The sequence below is a fragment of the Microcaecilia unicolor genome, chromosome 6 (genome assembly GCF_901765095.1).
Source record: "Microcaecilia unicolor chromosome 6, aMicUni1.1, whole genome shotgun sequence".
Classification (NCBI taxonomy): domain Eukaryota; kingdom Metazoa; phylum Chordata; class Amphibia; order Gymnophiona; family Siphonopidae; genus Microcaecilia; species Microcaecilia unicolor.
Window position 1 is genome coordinate 89,972,162 of NC_044036.1, and position 21,312 is coordinate 89,993,473.

At 41.0% G+C, this 21,312-nt stretch overlaps 1 protein-coding gene across 2 annotated transcripts in view; it reads left to right on the forward strand.

The window, feature by feature from the left end:
* RASAL2 (RAS protein activator like 2) overlaps positions 1 to 21,312 on the forward strand; it is a 391,333-nt gene that overhangs the window by 311,718 nt on the left and 58,303 nt on the right. Inside the window, exons 13-14 of one of the 2 annotated variants that reach the window (XM_030205957.1) lie at positions 3,695 to 3,894; positions 6,389 to 7,250. In XM_030205957.1, coding sequence (XP_030061817.1) covers positions 3,695 to 3,894; positions 6,389 to 7,250 — 1,062 coding nt within the window. The remainder of the gene's footprint in view (positions 1 to 3,694; positions 3,895 to 6,388; positions 7,251 to 21,312) is intronic. The other variant, XM_030205958.1, reaches the window with a different exon arrangement.

The following is a 21,312-nucleotide window of genomic DNA, read 5'->3' on the forward strand; positions in this document are numbered from 1 at the left end:
GTAAATATTGTAATCAACAGAAAATTTTAAAATTTCTTATTCAAACAAACATGAAAAACCTTTTATTTATGATGCAGCCTATACCATCTTCACTAAATTGAATTGAAAAAGAGAGCATCTGCCAATCAGATTGTGGTTATATTATCCATGCCAAGAGAACCAGCAGTCAAGAACAGCCATGTAAAACTTCCATTCAAAAATGTAATTACTGATATATCTTTTCTTTATGCAGTCATAAACAGAAAATGATGCGCACTGTTCAGAGGCAAATTCAAAATGGTGCATTTAAAAAATGTGCAATCCATGCACTGATTCAGTTCATTAAGCTCCGTTCTATTCAGACAATATAATAAGCGCTGCTCCTTACAATAAGCTTTTTGCCCAGTCTCCTTCACTTTCCAGAGGGTGGGATGTGATCAAGCACTGCATGCTTAAGAGTTGCAAAAAAAAAAAAAAGAACTGGGAGAAATGTATTACAAGGGCTGTATGAAACACTCTAAAGTAGTGGTATTCACACCCAGATTCGAGGGCTGCCAGAAGATAAGATTTTCAAGGAAATATGCATGAAAGAGATTTATATACAGTGGAGGCAGTAAGTATGCACACCTGCCGTGTATTCATTAGGGATAACCTGAAAACCTGACCTGTTGTGGCCCTCAAGGATGTAGTGAATACCAAGGCCCTATAGGCGGTTGGAAATCTGTTGGCCAACAAAATAATCCTGGTCCAGTTGGTCAACACAGTAATCATTTACTACATCAGCAAGCAGAGGGAAGGCAAATGGGTTCTAACCAGGGGCATAGCCAGACACCCAATTTTGGGGTAGACCTGTGCCCAAGATGAATGGACAGATAAACCCCACCCCACAGGCGATTTGGTCTCTCCCACCTGCGTGCCATATGGTCTGTCAACACCTGCCCCCGCACTTTTTAAACAGCAGATCCTAACCGGGACCAAGCAGCAACTGATAGACACTGTTCCCGCTGGCCCCACAGCCTTCCTTCTGATGCAACTTCCTGTATCTTTGGTGAGTGGAACATTCCTGCAGTTGGTCTCTTCACATATCCTCAGAACAGAAAAGTAGAGAGACAGGGACATACAGCAGGCCAGCCTTAGAGCCTTTTGTAAGATAAATGTAAGGACATTGGCAAATAAATGTGCAATTCTTGCACTTACAGCAACAACCAATAAAACATTTGTAGAAAGATAACAGCATTACTCAGCACTTTATACATGTGTGAGTGCTACAATGTACACGAGTATGTGCTGATTTTGCAACATACACATGTATTTGCCACCATTTACATGCATATGTGCTGCATTTTACAAACCTATAAGTAAAGGGTGAGCCAGATAAGGAGCTGTGGGAAATAACACTATGAACTGCATTTTTGAGGTGCGGTATACACAGCAGAAAGGTGAGCATAGTTAGCCTCTAGATTTTACTGTGGGACACACCAGATTCAAATGTATTGTTTATTGAGACTTGGGCATGCCTCAGAGCAGATGCATAAGCCAATGCAGAAATTTATTGTATGCATGAATTCCTGTTGTAAAATGGGAAATATATACACATTTTTCAGGGCACCCAAACCATGCCTCCTTAAAATCACTGTTCAAGGGCATCTACCCTTAGAAATGCTGCTGTTTCTACATATAGATGCTTCTAAAAGATCTCCTTAGGTTCCTAAGTTTGACTGAAAATAGGTTACAAATGTAGGCATGTAACTTAAGTGTCTGAAATCAAGAGCTCAGTTTTTTCTTTTAATATCAACTTTTGTTTAAATAATTTTTTATTGAGACTTACGGAAACCATTAACCACAGCATTTCTGTGTTTTCTAATTCAGAAAATAGAGTCCCTCGCCTAATCTCCATATTTCCTCCCTACCCCCCTTTCCTCCCCCTCCCACATTTATATATTTCAACTTCTCAGAAAAGGACAGCAGTTTTGTAAAATACCAACATCAATGCAAAATCCCAAACCATGTGAGAATAGCAACCCATATAACAGACATACTAAATAATTTAAACATCCTTCAATTCCCTGGTCCCTTAAAAACCCAACATTATACCCCCCGGACAGATCATATCTAAATTAAAGCTGTTTCAGGCATCACCTATAATATATTAACTAGAAGACGGCATCCCTGCGGTAATATCAATTTTTAATTGATGAACTCAACTTAGGGAAGTTGCACAATCCACCCCTGCCCAATTTGGTCCTCCATTTGTTCATCTTAAAATCCACCTTATTCAAATATTCTTTTTACTCTTAACATTATCTGTGCTTACTGTGTTTCATTATAAGCTCTGGCTTTGTAAAGATTTCATTTGGTAGGGCACCATATACGTAAATAAACCAAACCCTCTTGTCCTAATGTGAGTTGTTATTTATAGTTTTCTCTCCTTCCTAATCTAAGCTGAGAGGTAAAATGATCCCCAATTGGACATGCTCATAAGCTTTTCTGGAAAGTTCTATCAATTTTTCTCTAACAACAGACATAACTACAGGTTTTGACTTCATTGAGCTGCAGTCATTAAAGAATGAATGTTAAGTAATTTAAATGTTTCTGTTATGCTTATGTATTGAATGCTAGCCTAGTGTGTTTGTACAAAGTATTGAGGTTATTGAGGTTTTGTGTATGTATGTATGTATTGAGGTTATTGAGGTTTTGTGTGTGTATATATATATATATATATATATATATATATATATATATATATATATATATATTTCAGACTTGCAGGTACAAAGTTCAGGGGGAAAAAGGTAGGAAATAAAAGAACCATGAACAAAGTACCTGCAAGGTCACAAAACTGATGGTTCCTGTTAAAAAATTGCCCTTTGAAAATATTTGTCTGTGCTAACATCCATCATTCCAATTCATTTATCAGCATTCTTGTAGCTTGCCACAAGAAAGAACTGAGAGGGGAAAAACAGGGTGTGGAGTATGATATCTGTGAGATGAGTTACAAAGCTCAGACACAGGGATGGGCACTAAACTCTGATAACTGTACCAGCACTCAGAACTGCATTATATGCTAGCCTGCATTTGAACAAAGAAATGGGTAATTTAAAAAGAATCAGTATAAAATAGTTTTACAAATTTGAAGGCACCAAAGGTTGATGCAGACTATAACATGTATTGGAGTGCTGATATAGGACAGATGACATTTAGATGTACTATCCCCCCATATATCCTCCAGTACCTCTCCCCTGAACAACTTTCTGTGTATGTTGGCATGTATTTTTTACCACATGGGACACCCTCCTTACTTTTCCCTGAAAATTTTGTCCAAATAACTGATTTTGTTGTTTTGGATTCTTATGATGCCTGTAATTATCTTGCCTCCCCCTGTTCCATTAGTTTTAGTTTGCTTTGCATGCCAGTATTGAGTTGGAATGGCTTTAGTTTGGTTGAGCATGTTTATTTTTTATTTATTTAAATCATTTTTTGTCGATCCTAATTTCTTTTCTATTTCCTTTTCCTTCCTCAATGTCTGCTGCACCCTGTTTGGTATGCTTCATTCATCACATCATGGCCGGCTATGCTGCTCCATAACAATGCATTATGGCTTCTGCCACATGCTCATAAATATTCCCTACCCACCCTCTTTTTTTTTACCCCACCCACTACCATTTGGGCATCCATGTCGAAATGGCGGATGTTGCCATGCTTATTGTCCAATCAGGGTGAAAATTCCTTCCTACAGGCGACTGTTGCAAAACTTGGACCCCTTCCTCGTATCTTAGCTGACATCACCAAGTCATTGACCAATCCCACACCAATACAGCAGCAGCTGAGACGCTTCACTGAGCATGGCTCTAGTCCCAATGTCGGTGGCAGTCTTTCCTCTGGCCTTCAGAAGATATTTGAAGATCTCACTGACAGGTATGTAACACCAGTGTACTACTGAATCTCTTCCTGTGATGGTGATGGGTTTTTTTGTTTTGTTGTTTTTTTTAATAGAACACTTGTGTACAGTTTTATGCTTTTTGTTTTGATGAAAGATCATATAAATACTGAAGAAAAAAAAAAGAACACTTGTGTTGCTTGTCGGCAGCTCCAAGATTATATTTAATTAGTTTCCTAGTTAAACATCAGTTTAACATTTGCCATTGAAATTTACGATGTTTTTCATTTACGGAAAGCAAAGAATTGCCTCTTTCATACACCCATTTTAGAAGTGCCAAGGAATGGTCCATCTCAAAGGGAAATGTTTCTAGTGGTATGTCTGGAGTATAAATCTGAAAACATTGGAATGTTTTATCTGCCCCCCTTCCAGCAACCTTTCCCTTGACATCAATGCCACCCCTTTTTACCATCAGCCAACCTTCCTCTTGGCATGAATATGTTCCCTCTTACCCCAACAATCTTCCCTTCAGCATCAGTTTCTTCTACCCCAGCAACTACACTATTGGTGTTAATATCTTTCCCCACACTGGGAGTACACCACCACCACCATTAGTCTCCTCAGCATCCTTCTCCCTGTGCATCAATCTCTCCTCTCCTTCACCTTGGCATCTTCCTTGAACCATAGTTCTCCCCCTTTACCCCTGCATATCCCCCTTGCATCAATCTTCGTCTCCCAACCTTAATTGAACTCCCTCCTTTTTTTACGCTGTATTCTCCACTTAGCTGCCTGACCCCACCAAACACCCATCTCAGTTTTCCCCTTCCAAAACTGGGCTTGACATGTTTTCCATGCTGATGGGGCCTGGGGATCCCTATTGACCATGTTGCTTCTTGTTTTTGGCTCCCAGTGGTAAAGACTCTAGGGTATAAGAAAAGGGGGCTCACCACAAGTACATATAAGAGACCCTCCAATTCCTTGTGTCTCATGTTTGTGAGCTCTGTACTCTAAAGATTATGCACAAAGATTTGAATTTTCTCCATTTTGTGGCCACTACTAACGGGGAGGGTACATCTTAAAAACACAAAAACAAAAGGATTTGTTCTTGTCTACACTGGTGTAAAGTAAATTAATTTTTATTTTATAGTTGGTAGGCTTATTTTCGAAAGAGATCGCCGGCGATCTTCCGACACAAATCGGGAGATGGCTGGCATCTCCTAAAACCAGCCAAATCAGTATAATCGAAAGCCAATTTTTGGACACACTCGCCGGCATTCCGTCGCAGAGGCGGCCAAACTTCAAGGGGGTGTGTCGGCAGGGTAGCGACGGCGGGACGTGGGCATGCTTACGAGATGGCCGGCTTCAGCTGATATTGGAAAAAAGAAAACCGGCGATGACGAACATTTGGCCGATTTTACTTGGTCTGTTTATTTTCACGACCAAGTCTCAAAAAGGTGCCCAAACTGACAGATGACCACCGGAAGGAATTGGGGATGACCTCCTCATACTCCCCCAGTGGTCACCAACCCTCTCCCACCCCCAAAAAAACTTTAAAACATTTTTTTGCCAGCCTTTTTCGATAATACGGTTCTGGATAGCTCTTTGCGGCGGCGCCCAAATAGATGGCCGGCGCCGTTCGATTATGCCCCTCAGTGTTATGTATATATGTGTTTATATGAATCTCTCTCTCCTATATATATATATATATAGAGAGAGAGAGAGGTGTGTGTGTATATATCTATATAGGTTATATGTGTATAGATATATGTATGTTAATAGGTATGGATTGTGGACATCATAAAATTTGTTAACATCTGAAGTTTATAATGGGGAAAAGTTTTAATTTTATAGATCTGTATGCATAGATTGGTGAAAAATATTTATGTTTTTAGGAGAGAAAAGTTCACTATCATATTCACAGTAAAGGAAAATGGTACTGATTTTTCAGGATCCTATACATGAATTTCTAGAGATAGCATTGCTGGTTAATTTGAAGGAGGGGTTATGTCTTTGTATTTCATGTAATTAATTCTCAGTACAGTATAGTGAAATATATATAGCCTTGCACATTAACAATTGACTCTTTTTTTTTTTTTTTTTTTAGGGGGGGGGGGGTTGCTATCTAATATTTTTCAGGGCAGTTTTCTTACTTCCCATATAGCTGCAAATACTTTTTCCCATGACCTTTTCACCAGTTTTCAGAAAGTATGCTTGCATCATTTTTAAAGTTACCTGAGGAAAACGTACTCAACAGACATTTGCTTTTTGGGGGTGGGGGGATGGCATACTTTTTCAGACCAAAACAATACACATTTTTAATCTATCTAGTGTGTCTATTACATGCAGAAAAAAGGTAAATGAGTCGTACTGTTACTCACACACACATAGGGTGGATAGATTTCGGACAGCCTGTTTCTTTGGACAAAACATTGTTAACCATGGGAATGACTTTGAAAATTTCCCTCAAGGTGTTATATTTTGTGTGTGTTACAGCTGGAATAAAACAAGTAAAAAGTTATTCTTCCTACACAGGGATTTGCTGAAATCGAAGTCTCCAACCTCGGAAAGCACAGATGGCTATTTTAAGGGCAAATCTTTAGTACTGGTTCAGCAGGCCTCCACCCAAAGTATGACATGTTCAGAAAAGGATGAGAGAGAGAACATTATGCCCAATGGACGTAGTATCTCTCTTATGGACCTCCAAGATCCACATGGCACTCACAGTGACCAGACATCTGTCATACATGAGGTACCTTTGCGCCTTACTGGCAGTCAAGTTTCCATCCCACAAGTGGCCAACATTAGACAACTGCGGGAGACGCAGAGCACCCCACAGAGTGCTCCACAAGTCAGGAGACCATTACACCCAGCATTGAATCAGCAGGGGAGCCTTCAAGCTTTGTCCTTCCAGAACCCAGTGTACCAGCTCAACAATCCACCTCTAACCTTGCCTAAGGCTTCTATGGACTCCAGCTTAGAAAATTTGAGCACTGCCAGTTCACGGAGCCAGAGCAATAGTGAGGAATTCATCCTCAGTGGGCCCAGCAATAGCAGTATGGAGGATTTCTCCAAACGCAGTACACAGAGTGAAGACTTTTCTAGACAGTATATTGTGACAGATAGACACATACCTATTGCACTTCCCCGCCAGAACAGCACTGGACAGGCACAGATCCGCAAAACAGACCAAGCTGGGCTTGGTGCTAGGGCAAAAGCACCACCATCCTTACCACAGAATGCTTCATTACGAAGCACAGGGAGTATGTCTGTGATCTCAGGAGCAATGATAGCAGAGCAGGTGCAGAATGGAAGTCGGTCTCGTCAGCAGTCCTCATCCTCCAGAGACAGCCCTGTTCCAAAAGTAAGGGCAATTCACCGGCAGCAAACCCAACAGGTAAGAGCAGTTTAAAAAGCGCTTTCTATAGGCAGCCTTAAAGTTCACTGGTGAAAAGAGGGAACAGTGAGAAATAGTACGATGCAATAGTAAGCAGTTAGTGCATGAGTTAGTGTGCAGTAACTTAACACACAGCCATGGTATCCTTTGCTTTGCTGACATGATAGTGTATTCTAATGTATATGCTATCTACATAACCTGGTACAGGGTGGAGAATGGGCATGGACTGTGCACGCAATTAGCACATAGTCACTTATCACACACACTCACTTTTGGCAGGTAACACACATGCATTTACTGCCTCCTAAGTACATCCCTAGTATTCAGTAAAGAGTTTTTCTGTGCATTAACTATATGGAAAGATAATGTGAATGACCCCAACACACAGAATCTGAACTTAGTACACACAAAAACTGCAGAACCTTACCACATTTTAAAGTAAAAGGGGCCCCATTATTTGTTTAAAGAATCGTTATAATAAAATGTCATTATTTTTCTACATTTTCTATCAGTTTGCCATTGAAGATTTAGAGTAGTTTGAAATTACTTCACTTAGTCAATTTCTTCTCTGCCTATAATTTGATATTCTTGTAATTCTGCATTGGTTTTTTTTGTTACAGTACAGCCATTCCTATCATAATACCTTATGGTGCTATTATATATTGTAGTGTATCAGCAAATATATTACACAGCAAGAGAGGTCCAGATATGAGGATTTTCTGCATGAGGCCTAAGTAATTATTTGTAGATAGAGCAGGGGTGTAGCCAGACCTGACGTTTTGGGAGAGCCCAGAGTTAACATGGGGAGGCACTGTCTTAGAGTGCCCTTGATAACAGAATTCTAAGTAAACTGTTTGTCCTGCATCAAAACCATGGAAACTCTGATGCTTATCAAAACCTTGGAAACACTGAGGTTTTTAAATGAAGTTGAATTATCCCATAGCTTAAACTTTGCCATTATAGTAGATTTCAGTCTGGTGAACCTCTCAACACGCATCACAGTATCCTGGAAAATAACTACTGCAGTAGCACATATCCCTCGACTTTGCTTTTTAACAAATATAAAATGCCTTTATAAGCTGTATTAATAAAATAAGTAATTAGCTTTGAAGACTTCTTGTCCCTTCCTCTGATTCTACTGCTTTCTCTCCTTTCTGAAGCTGACATTAACAGTTCAAGTCCCTGGAGTTCCTGAGAAGGAGCAAACAAAGGATTGGCTTCCAAATTACATAGTAACATAGTAGAAGACGGCAGAAAAAGACCTGCATGGTCCATCCAGTCTGCCCAACAAGATAAACTCATATGTGTATACCTTACCTTGATTTGTACCTGCCTTTTTCAGGGCACAGACCGTACAAGTCTGCCCAGCAGTATTTCCCGCCTCCCAACCACCAGTCCCGCCTCCCATCACCGGCTCTGGCACGGACCGTATAAGTCTGCCCTCCACTATCCTCGCCTCCCAACCACCAACCTCTCTCCCCCCACCTGCTCCGCCACCCAATTTCGGCTAAGCTTCTGAGGATCCATTCCTACTGCACAGGATTCCTTTATGCATATCCCACGCATGTTTGAATTCCGTTACCGTTTTCATCTCCACCACCTCCCGCGGGAGGGCATTCCAAGCATCCACCACCCTCTCCGTGAAAAAATACTTCCTGACATCTTTTTTGAGTCTGCCCCCCTTCAATCTCATTTCATGTCCTCTCGTTCTACCGCCTTCCCATCTCCGGAAAAGATTTTTTTGCGGATTAATACCTTTCAAGTATTTGAACGTCTGTATCATATCACCCCTGTTCCTCCTTTCCTCCAGGGTATATATGTTCAGATCAGCAAGTCTTTTTACTTTACGAAGTAACACTAAATCCTGTGAAGAAGCTTCTCAAAGCCTATATAGTAAACTTTTAACAGCACCAATTCTGCACACACAATCAGTAACCTTTACAAAGGCAGCAGTGAATATACAGAACAGCAATATGCTTCCTGTTGGAAAAGCCAGACAGGTCGGACTCCTATGGATCCACACACAGATTACATGCCAGCAGAATCTTTCACCTTGGTCATTCACAGAACACAGACCAATCCTCACTAATTACAGAAAAAAGGACCAAAAATTAGAAAAGGAAACACTGAGAAATCGCGTTCTCTGTAAGCAGTACAGCACAAGAGAAATAAAAATAAAAAGGGATTTATCTACTGTAGGGAGCAAAATGCAAGATCACTTTCTACCCCAAAATAAAACCCACAAATAAATTATCTGGATACCCATGAAATGTTAAAATCTTATGGGACACAGTCTCTCCAGCCACAATGTTTAAATATGTTCTGAAAAGACATGCTGTGTGAGTTAAGCTGGTATTTGCTGAATAGCAGTTACAGCTTGCAAACAGCGGGTTTTATATGTCAATTGTGGGACACTAAATGAGAAACAGAGGAGGAGAGGACCTCAGACCAATGCCACCTTTTCAATCAATAGAATGATAATCAGGTGGTCATAATTGCATAATCACTGGTCCTCAACCAACCTCCTCCCTCAATATTTTTTAGTGTGTTTATACTCTATGTCGGTGCTAACTATATCATTAACAAATAACAAACACCACAGCTACTTAGCTTGCTGCTCCAACCAGGGGCTCCCCAACGGTCCCGTTTCGCCACCTGGGGCTTCGTCAGGGGAAGAGCTCCCTGCAACGCCAAACTGCAGTAAGCACCAGGCAAGCCAGTAACGCATTGGCATTGGTCTGAGGTCCTCTCCTCCTCTGTTTCTCATTTAGTGTCCCACAATTGACATATAAAACCCGCTGTTTGCAAGCTGTTATTGTTTATAATTCAGCGGAGTGATTCCCGTGACCTTTTTGTTACCTGAATAGCAGTTAGACAGCATAGTAGCGTATACATGTGTAAGTGGACACATATGTGCTATATGCTAATATTCTAAACATTTGCACCTGTGACAAAACCACCTCTTGCCCAACCAGGTCCATCAATCTAAATCTGAATAAATTTAGGGAAGGATAGGGGGAATACATCAGTGCCAATCGACATTACTCTCCTTCCCTTAGCACTAGCACCAATGAAACTGAATATAGGGACACATAAAATCTGGGTACCCCAAATCCTTCAAATCCAGTCTATATCACCTTAAATCCAGAGGATCAGGCTGTTACCCAGCCAGCCACATCCCTGGATCCTCTGGTGCATTGGCTTATCCTGCCTAAGAATCTTTCCTTTTTTTTTTTTCTTCACGTTAAAAGTGGATCTGAAAGTCTCCTCTAGATCTGACTTTATTGCTGACAGTCAGCCTGCCTGGGGATGTTCAGAGGCAGCATGAAGCAGGATCTGGAGACCTCTGGACCCAGCTTTAATGTGAAGATAACAAAATCCATACATTCCTGAGCAGGAAAGTCAGCAAAGCAAGGTTGACCATGGAAACAGAGGATCATGGGACATGGCTGAGCAGAGGACAGGGAAAAAGCCAGATCCTCTGAATTAAAGATGTTATAGACTGGAACAGGTGGATCCAAGAGAACTGGATTTTATACAGTCCCTAAATACAGCACCCAACAGCAGAGAAGGTGTTCTTTGGAGCCTTGTGCAGGTACACACATTCAATAAGAAACTAAAAAATGGTGGCAGGAAGATACAGAAACTGTTCTATAGCCCAGCATCTTCCCCTGACCCCTGCCATTGTTTACCCCTTCATATAAAGCCCGGCAACTCCCTGCCTTTGCATACCAAGCACACCACTCGTACAAATTTCAAATCATTAAACTTGTGCAGAAAATTTGATTTCAAATAAGTACAATACTTTCATAGGAAACCTAGTATTAAGCATAATTGACTTTTTTTTTTTTTGGCTATGTGAGTCAAAAGTAAGCACCTCATCTCACCAATATAACTGATTGTACATTCATGCGGCACTATACTTCACATTTTGCATGTCTTATTCAACTCCTTCTACACACAATTCAGTGTTTAAAGTAACATGTCAACATACACACATTTAAAATCATGTTAAGCACACCTCACCTAGTACAAACAACTATCCCCCATATTTTTCAGCCTCCAGTATTTCTCCCAAACTACAGTACTCTACGAATCTTTCACATCACTGTCATGATAGTTTATATTTCCTCCTGTAGAAATGTTATCACTATACATGCCAGCCCTTGTAATCTTCCCATATCTTCATCTCCCAGTTGGTTTATTCATCATACTTATGATTCAAGGATTCTGCAGACCTAGACATACCTATGCGTTTCTTGGGATACCTAGTAGTCTTTTTCTGCTGCATAAAGCTAGCATCTTGGCATATAGGGCCCAAGTTCATCTTGTAGATAACTGGGCTCTAGCCCATTAAGGGCTTTAGGTGTAATCACATTCTTTAAAACTTTGCTCATGCTCCTACTGTTAAATAATGTAGACTTTCATTACTGGAAAACAAGTTCCCCCCCCCCCCCCCCCCCATTCAAAATCCACCTAAGTCTGGCAATTGGATTCTATTCAGTCTGTAGCCATGTAAGCTGTTTCTGTGGCAACCCAATATACACTGTATTACAACAGATCACATAAAATACAGGATTGAGTAACTGATTGTTTCTCAAAATTAGTATGGCTGGGGCATGTCCAAGGCCTTACTCATGATGTGACCTACTAAGAGTGCAGTTCTGATTCTTGGCCCACTGGTAATGACTAGAGCTGTGAAAAGGGACTGCAGGGGAGATCTATAGTACTGCCTGTTAGATGAGCTGGGGTAGCTCAGCTCAGAGGTTTGTGGAACCCTCACCCAAGTCCCTAAACTTTGAGTGCTAGATAAGGTTTAATGGGCCTTAGATTGCAGCTGTGGGTTAGAGCTTAGGAAACTCAACATATTCTTACCAAATCACAGCCTGTTCCTAAAATATGCCACAAAAATAGTAACCCATATTTAAACAATAGTAGGTACAAAAGTAGGTACAAAAACAGCAAGGTAATAAATGCCAAAGTACTAAAAAGCGTTGTGTGCTTTGTAACATATTTCTTTTAAAAGCATACTTACAAAGTTTCTTAAAGGCTGTCAGTCTGGGTTTATATTTTGACAGTGGGAAGTTTGCTGCCTATCCCTTCCCCACAAAATGCACAGCACAGAAAAAATTACTACTCCAATCCAGCTTCCACAAGCTACGTAAGAAAAAGAAAGCTATATTCCACAACATTGATTACCTGAATTACAAGAAATAGACCTTCTCCCTCCTAGATATGATTAGAGGCAAAGCTCGCACTCTCATAGCAAATTCTGCCTAAGGATGATTAGTCATATGTACAAATGAGTTCTGGTTATAACATGCATCCACGTTATAATTGAGAGAGGCAGGCAGTAGCTGCAATTTTCATATTCCGTTGGCAACAGAGCCCGGAACTTCCTTGCTGCTGTGTCCCCACCCTTGCAGAAGCAGAAAGTGACATCAAAAGGGGGCGGAACACAGTAGCATGGAGGTTCTGGGCTCAGTAGCCGACAGGATATGAGAATCGCTGCCACTGCTTGCTGCCCTCTACTGAAATGTGGATGCATGTTAAAGTACATAGTAGAGGGGTGTTGTGAGACACTTGGACAGACATGGTCCTTTGCAACCCCCCCCCCCCCCCCCCCCCCCCGTGCCTGACCAGCCCTGCAGCCCTTCAATTTTCCGGGCTGCCGGCAGCATCAGTGAGGTAAGCACACTACCCTCTGCGGCCCCGGAAGATTTCCCTCTATTGCAGCATCCCACTTATGCGGGACAGGAAATTGTAGCAAAGGGAGAGCTTCCAGGCCATCAAAGGCAGTGTGCTTACCTCACTGACACTGCCGGTGGGCCCAGAAAATTGGAGGTCAGCGGTGCAGGGAGCGGGAGGGCAGACGATTGGGCCCAAAACAAGGGCACTTGACTGGCCACCAGAGTTGGGTAGCCTGAGACTGGAATGGGGGAGGGGCCTGGGCCCCCAAGGCCCCATGTAACTATGCCATTGAGTTAGAGAACAGTTCTAGTAAAAAATTTTAAAAAAAATCATGGTTTTGTTTAATATACAAAATCCCAGGCTGAGATGGTCTAACCTGTCTATAGTGTTGCCTTATAATGTATTTCCCCTCTACAAACCTTCAGTAGGAATGAAAATCTGTTAGATAGAGATGTCCTGTGAGACAGAAGTAAGTAATTATATGGTTTTAAGGGCTGGAATGGTTTACCTATAGTCTAAAGTTTAAGGAGCATCTTACTCCAGTATTGTAGTCATTGCATTGGCTCCCAATGAGAGTAAGATGTCAGTTTAAAGTTATTTATGAAGTTTTCAAGTTTTAATGGTAATGGTACCTGTATATTTGCAAGAATTAATGTGAATTTATATACCCTCCTCTGGTCCTCTCAGCCTAGTAGGTTAGTAATTCTCTGAGGAATGGTGCATATTTTCAGATTACATGTGATCAGGCTTTTGCCTTGGTGATGCCATTTTTGTGGAAATCACTGGCACAGGATTCGGGATTGATGTCAGATTTTAAATTCCTTGAAAACCAATGAAGGTATGTTGTTGTTTTTTTATCCAAGTTTACGGTTAACTATGATGGAAGATATGGAGGAAAAGTTGGAGTTTGCTATATTTTTATGTATTTTATTGAAGGTAATAATGAGACTGTTTATCATATATTTGCATTTCTGTACTTGATGGGGTTTTTTTTGATGGAGTGGAGGAGTAGCCTAGTGGTTAGTGCAATGGACTTTGATCCTGGGGAACTGAGTTCGATTCCCACTGCAGCTCCTTGTGACTCTGGGCAAGTCACTTAAACCTCCATTGCCCCTGGTACAAAATAAGTACCTGAATATATGTAAACCGCTTTGAATGTAGTTGCAAAAACCTCAGAAAGGCGGTATATCAAGTCCCATTTCCCTTTCCCTTCTTCTTTTTGTAAATGGCTAGGTGCTGATTGATTAGAGTCTGACAACTGTAAGAAAAGGGAATAAGTTCTTCCAAAACATTAGGGGATGGAGAGGGAGATTAGCAATCAATAGCATTCCAATTCAATCACCAAAAACAAACATTCCAAAACCCAAGGGAGTTATTCAGTTGGTATTTATTTTGTATTTTCAACAGGACCCGAGATACCAAAAAAGTTCAATAGACATAGCAAAAGAGTATGATCCACGAAATCAAAAGCACTGCTTAAATCAAACTGCACTAAAGGAAGTCTGTCCTAAACATCTTCTGAGTTGTAGTAAGTAATGAAATAAAGACGTTTTCCGTGCTAAAACCCTTCCGAAAGCTAAACTGTGACTGGTGCAATATTTGAAATTTCTCCAAATAATTAACCAATTGTTCCATGGCCAAACCCTCTATCTGTTTAACCAATAGAGGAATTGATACCACCGATCTATAATTAGACAGTTCCTCCACGTCTCCCTTTGGGGTTTTCAAAACAGGAATAAGCACTATTTCAGAAAACAACCAGCCTGAAGTAAATTAAGCTAGTCTGTTAATAAATTCACAAACAGTAAACTAGGTGATCTTAACAAATAAGCAGGACATACATCCAATGAACAATGAGAATTAGCATATTTCTTCAAGAGTGTTAAGATTTCATTTGATATAATAAACTTAAGAACATCCCAAACCCTATCTGCTGGAATTTCAGATGGATCAATAAAAAGATATTCATAGATATCCCTTACCACTTAGTGAATCTCTAATTTTATCTACGTTGGCCTTAAAACAAAGTGCCAACATGGATGCAGAAAGGGCATCCATGTTGGAGGAGTGGCCTAGTGGTTAGGGTGGTGGACTTTGGTCCTGGTGAACTGAGTTCAATTCCTACTTCAGGCACAGGCAGCTCCTTGTGACTCTGGGCAAGTCACTTAACCCTCCATTGCCCCAGGTACAAATAAGTACCTGTATATGTAAGCCCCATTGAGCCTGCCATGAGTGGGAAAGCGCAGGGTACAAATGTAACAACAACAAAAAAATTCTCCATACTGTCTTTAACGGATGTAAGTGAATGTACAAGATTGAAATGTTTGGAAGAATCTAATTGATCTGGTTGAATTAGTTTTGAGAAATCATCTTTTAGTTGCGATCAGAGACTGTTTATATTCCCTAATCTTTAATCTCCAAAGTATCTTATTTTCCGTTGTAGGATTTTTCTTCCAGCACTTTTCCAACCTCCTACATTCCTTTTTTAACAAAAGTAATTCCTTAACAAACCACTTATTGGATTTTCTAACAATCTTACTCTTCACTCTCAAAGGGGCCATCTCATCGAGCTCACTCTTGGAAGATTGTTCCCAGTCCTCAATCCATACCTTATTCTTAACATCATCATATAATACATTGTCCACTTTTTTTCCAGAATTCCAATGAATCAATTTTACCTCTACAACTAACCCTTTGTTTAAAATGTAGATTAGGCAACTGCTTACACTCTTCCAATTTAAAGTTAGTTCAAAGAGGTAATGAGGAAACTCAGTCACATAAAGTATTTGAAATAAAGGAATTTTGTGAACATGAAGAAGTCACTACGTTGGGCCCTTTTCATGAGAACGTCTTGCACATGCACAAGTAAATCCTAAAGATGACAGGAAATCCAATAGGTCTAATACTTTAGAATCTGATGTTTACTCTAAATGTAAATTTATATCTTCTGCCAACAAATTATTCTCATATCCCAATGTAAGAAAATCCATAACGTTATCTCCTGCAAACCTCCACTTCCCAGGGTACAATAGAAAAAAGCAGTAAAACATTGCAAATCCTTAAAAGAATCATCAGAAACTACACACAACAAAATCTCTAAATATTGAGAACTCTTATCAAGAATTCTAAGTTAAAAAAAACATTTGTATATAGTAGCAATTCCATGCCCTTATTTATAAATAGAAAATAAAACAAAACATATAAAAGAAAATAAGATGATTCCTTTGTTATTGGACTAACTTAATACATTGTATTGAAAATGCCCCTCCACATCTCTCTTGGGAAGGACCATGACACTGATGGTTGTGAAATCTGTGTTGGAGCATCTTCCAGAGCCGTTTGATCCCAGAAGAGTGGACTTTGTGGCTTCCTTGCCAGTGAACCTAAACTCAGTATCAAGAAGCTGGTTTGTACAACTCGGTTTGTGATCTATGAAGCCAGAGAGAGATGTGCTGACAGGCCAGGCCTTGCTGAAAGGTCTTTCTGCTTTTGTGTCCCATCTTTGGCTAGTCTTGGTGCTAGCATTTAACTTACTCTATATATTCAGCACCACTTTTTCATATTTGGAGGTGAAAGGTCACATATAAACCCACCCTTCCTATTGATATACTTTACTTTGCTCAGTTTCTATTTTCTTGTCTTTACAGTAGAGATATTCCATTCCCATTAGTCATCCTGATTATTGCTATAAAAAAAGTATTCTTGATGTGGTGTTATTTTGTAATCCCATATTATTCAAGCACCACTCACTCTCAAGCAACATTCTTTACATTTTTTAAATGCAAATTGCTTAGCATTTGTAAGCCAAAATCTGAGGAAGACTTTTCTTTATCTGTTTTCCTGGTGGGTGTTTGTAATGTGGTCGAAAACAGTTTTGCTTTCATGCAAGTTTCTTTTCTTTTCACACAGAGAGTGCCCATTGTTTGGCAGATTGACCCCCTGCTTCTGTCATCCATTTTGTGCACAGAGTAGGTGGAGAAAAGAATTTCAAGTTAATTTTTAATCTTTGTCCTAATATGTATGCCGACTGACTTTTAGATATTCATGTTAACAGCATGTTTTAGATTAGATTTAGATTTATTATAATTTTTAATCTGCCTTAAACCATGGCGAACAAAGCATACACATAATTTTTTTTAAATACAAATAAATAACTCTGATAAATATTCATGGTAGATTGTTCTATATATTGATACACAGTCATGGCCAAAAGTTTGCAACCATTACTTGTTTTCATTTTTATTTCCACCCGCCCCATAGCTTTCATTTGCTATATAGCACTCCCAATACACCATTTAACACCTGAAAAAGATTTAATTGCTATTCCTAGCTAATTGTTATTCATTATCATAGTTCAAGTGTGCTACCTCATTCCATCCAGGCAACATGAGTTTTATTCGGTGCAGTAGCTATAGTGCCTTCAACCTAAGGCAAATCATGTTGAGTCTTAGAGTTTACCCCATCTGTCTACAAATCTCTGCTATGCAAGGGGAACTTACCAGACTGAAACAAGAACTGATAGTGTGCAGTCCTGGAAGCTGCTTTAAATACTATCTGACCAGTTTTACCCCCTCTGCCACAGAGAATAAAACAATCTATAACTAAATGGGCTACAGTAGGCTCTGGTAGATTGTAAACTATCACACAGAGGTATCTGCCCTACCAAGGGATTCCCCTGCAAAATTCATTTGCAGCACTAGAATGTTATGATAGTCGAGAAACCAGAACAAGTGAAGCCAGAGTCTACAACAGTAATTCAAAGGAAATCAAATTCCCACTACACAGACAAAGCATCTCAAAACCGAAATGTCTTGCTGCTAGGAGGTTCCATTACCCGAAGCATTACATCAGAAACGGAGTCCGTGGGCCCCAACGAAGTACTATGCCTTCCAGCCTCCTCAGCTAGAAGAAATACAAACCAAATACTGAGTGCAATTAGAGAAGAGAGTAAAGGTTCTAAGGTTGATATTATAACACACATGGGAACATATGACCTTGCCAGAGATAGCACACCTATAGCACAGAGAGCTTTCCAGAAACTAGGGAAGGATATTGAGGTCCTTGGTAAGGACTGTGGCTTTTGCTGAAATACTGCCTGTCTATGGAAAGGGTGAGGAAAGACTACAAAACACAGAGAACTTCAATAGGTAGCTTAAAACCTGGTGCCAAAAAGAAGGTTTTAAATACATAGCAGGATGGTGCAGTATATGGAAAAACAAAAGGCTGTTTTGTAATGATGAGCTACATCTTTCTGACACAGGAAAAAGGATCCTTAGGGAGAAATATAGACAATGCATTTCTTGGCATTTGTACTAGAAGGTGGGGGTGCTAAACCGAAGCAGATGAACTCTGGAAGTCACCCCCACCAAAACAGCAGTGGAAAAAGAATTAAAATAAACCATCTTAGCAACTCACCTGTGAGCAAGAAGGTAGATGGGAAAATTGGAGGGTGGCCAATGTAACGCCGATTTTTAAAAAGGGTTCCAGAGGAGATCCGGGAAATTATAGACCAGTGAGTCTGATGTCGGTGCCGGGGAAAATGGTGGAGGCTATTATTAAGAATAAAATTACAGAGCACATACAAAAGCATGGGCTACTGAGACAAAGTCATCATGGATTTAGTGAAGGGAAGTCTTGCCTCACAAATCTACTGCATTTTTTCTAGGGGGTGAACAAACGTGGACAAAGGGGAGCCGGTCGATATTGTATATCTAGATTTTCAGAAGGCATTTGACAAAGTGCCTCATGAAAGACTCCAAAGGAAACTGGAGAGTCATGGGATCGGAGGCAGTGTATTATTATGGATTAAGAGCTGGTTAAAAGATAGGAAGCAGAGAGTAGGGTTGAATGGTCATTATTCTCGATGGAGAAGGGTAGTTAGTGGGGTCCCTCAGGGGTCTGTGCTGGGACCGCTGCTTTTTAACATATTTATAAATGACCTTGAGATGGGAGTAACTAGTGAGGTAATTAAATTCGCAGATGACACAAAGTTATCCAGGGTCGTTTCGTCGCAGGAGGAGTGTGAAAGATTACAAGAGGACCTCGTGAGACTGGGGGATTGGGCGTCCAAATGGCAGATGAAGTTCAACGTTGACAAGTGCAAAGTGATGCATGTGGGAAGGAGGAACCCAAATTACGGCTATGTCATGCAAGGTTCCGCTTTAGGAGTTACGGACCAAGAAAGGGATCTGGGAGTCATCGTAGATAGGACGTTGAAATCTTCCGCTCAGTGTGCTGCGGCGGCTAAGAAGGCGAACAGAATGTTGAGTATTATTAGAAAAGGGATGGAAAACAAGCATGAGGATGTTATAATGCCATTATATTGCTCCATGGTGCGACCGCACCTGGAGTATTGTGTTCAGTTCTGGTCGCCTCATCTCAAAAAAGATATAAAGAAATTGGAGAAGGTGCAGAGAAGGGACGAAAATGATAAAAGGGATGGGACGACTACCTTATGAGGTACCTACCTCTCCACTCCCGACATCACAGTCGAAACCCAGGCCAAAGTTTCGGCCTGCCTTTCAGACATTGCTGACTGGATGTCCAACCGGCATCTGAAACTGAACATGGCAAAGACTGAGCTCCTTGTCTTTCCACCCAAACCCTCTTCTCCTCTTCCCCCACTTTCCGTCTCTGTTGACAACGCCCTCATCCTCCCCGTCTCTTCAGCCCGCAATCTCGGAGTCATTTTCGACTCCTCCCTCTCCTCTGCCCATATCCAGCAGACAGCTAAGACCTGTCGCTTCTTCCTCTATAATATTAGCAAAATTCGCCCATTCCTCTCTGAACAGACCACCCGAACCCTCGTCCACTCGCTCGTTACCTCTCGTCTTGACTATTGCAACCTTCTCCTCGCTAGCCTCCCGCTTAGCCACCTATCCCCCTTCAATCTGTCCAAAATTCCGCCGCACGTCTTATCTACCGCGTGAACCGATACTCTCATATCACCCCTCTCCTCAAGTCGCTTCACTGGCTCCCGATCCGCTACCGTATACAGTTCAAGCTTCTCCTATTGACCTTCAAATGCACTCAATCTGCAGCCCCCCCATTACCTCTCTACCCTCCTCTCCCCATATGTTCCCACCCGTAACCTCCGCTCTCAGGACAAATCACTCCTATCTGTACCCTTCTCCACCACCGCTAACTCCAGACTCCGCCCCTTCTGCCTCGCATCACCTTATGCCTGGAACAGACTTACCGAGCCCATACGCCATGCGCCCTCCCTGCCCATTTTCAAGTCCTTACTCAAAGCCCATCTCTTCTCCCTTGCTTTTGGCGCCTAACCACCTTCCCCATTCATGATACCTACACTGACTACATAGTTTGTTACCTTTAGATTGTAAGCTCTCTTGAGCAGGGACTGTCCTTCCCCATGTTTAAACTTGTACAGCGCTGCGTAACCCTGGCAGCGCTATAGAAATGCTAAGTAGTAGTAGTAGTAAGGCTAGGACTCTTTAGCCTAGAGAAAAGGTGGCTGAGGGGTGATATGATAGAGGTGTACAAAATAATGAGTGGGGTAGAGCAGACAGATGTGAAGCATTTGTTTACGCTTTCTAACAATAATAGAACCAGGGGACACAAGATGAAATTAGAATGTGGTAGGTTTAAAACAAATTGGAGAAAGTTTTTTCTTTACTCAGTGTGTGGTTAGACTCTGGAACTCATTGCCGGAGAAGGTAGTGATGGCAGCTGGCCTTGCTGAGTTTAAAGGAGGTCTGGACATATTCCTGAAGGAAAGGTCCATTGATTGTTATTAAATTTTGGGGGTTTTGCCAGGTTCTTGGGGCCTGGATTGGCCGCTGTCGGAGACGGAGTGCTGGGCTTGATGGAACTTTGGTCTTTTCCCAGAGTGGCAGTGCTTATGTACTTATGTACTAGGCAGAAGAGAGATACTAAGTAATTGGAAAGGTATGTGTACAAATGCTCACAGTCTATGCAACAAAGTTCATAATATGCAAGCACTGATGTTACAGGGTATTGTTTCTATCACAGAGACGAGGTTCAGTGACTTCCATGAATGAGATGCAAACATACTGGGCTACATCCTGTTTAGGAAAGATAGAGATGGTTTGAAAGGTAGAGGGATAGCTTTATATGTGAAAAACAATGTTAAAGCGGCTCAGATGCTGGGGACCTGGAGAGAGGAAGAAGCAATATAGATTGTCTTGGAAAGAGAAGATGGAACATCCGTCCATATAGGTGTTGTCTACAGACCTCCAGTACAAACAGAGAAGTTGGACAAAGATTTGGTCATAGGCATTCAAAACTTGGGACTGAAGGGGGGTACTGGTTCTGGTGGATTTCTTTTTGCAAAATGTGGATTGGAAGGTCTCATCTACAGAACTGGAAAGAAGTAAAGAGAATTATAGAT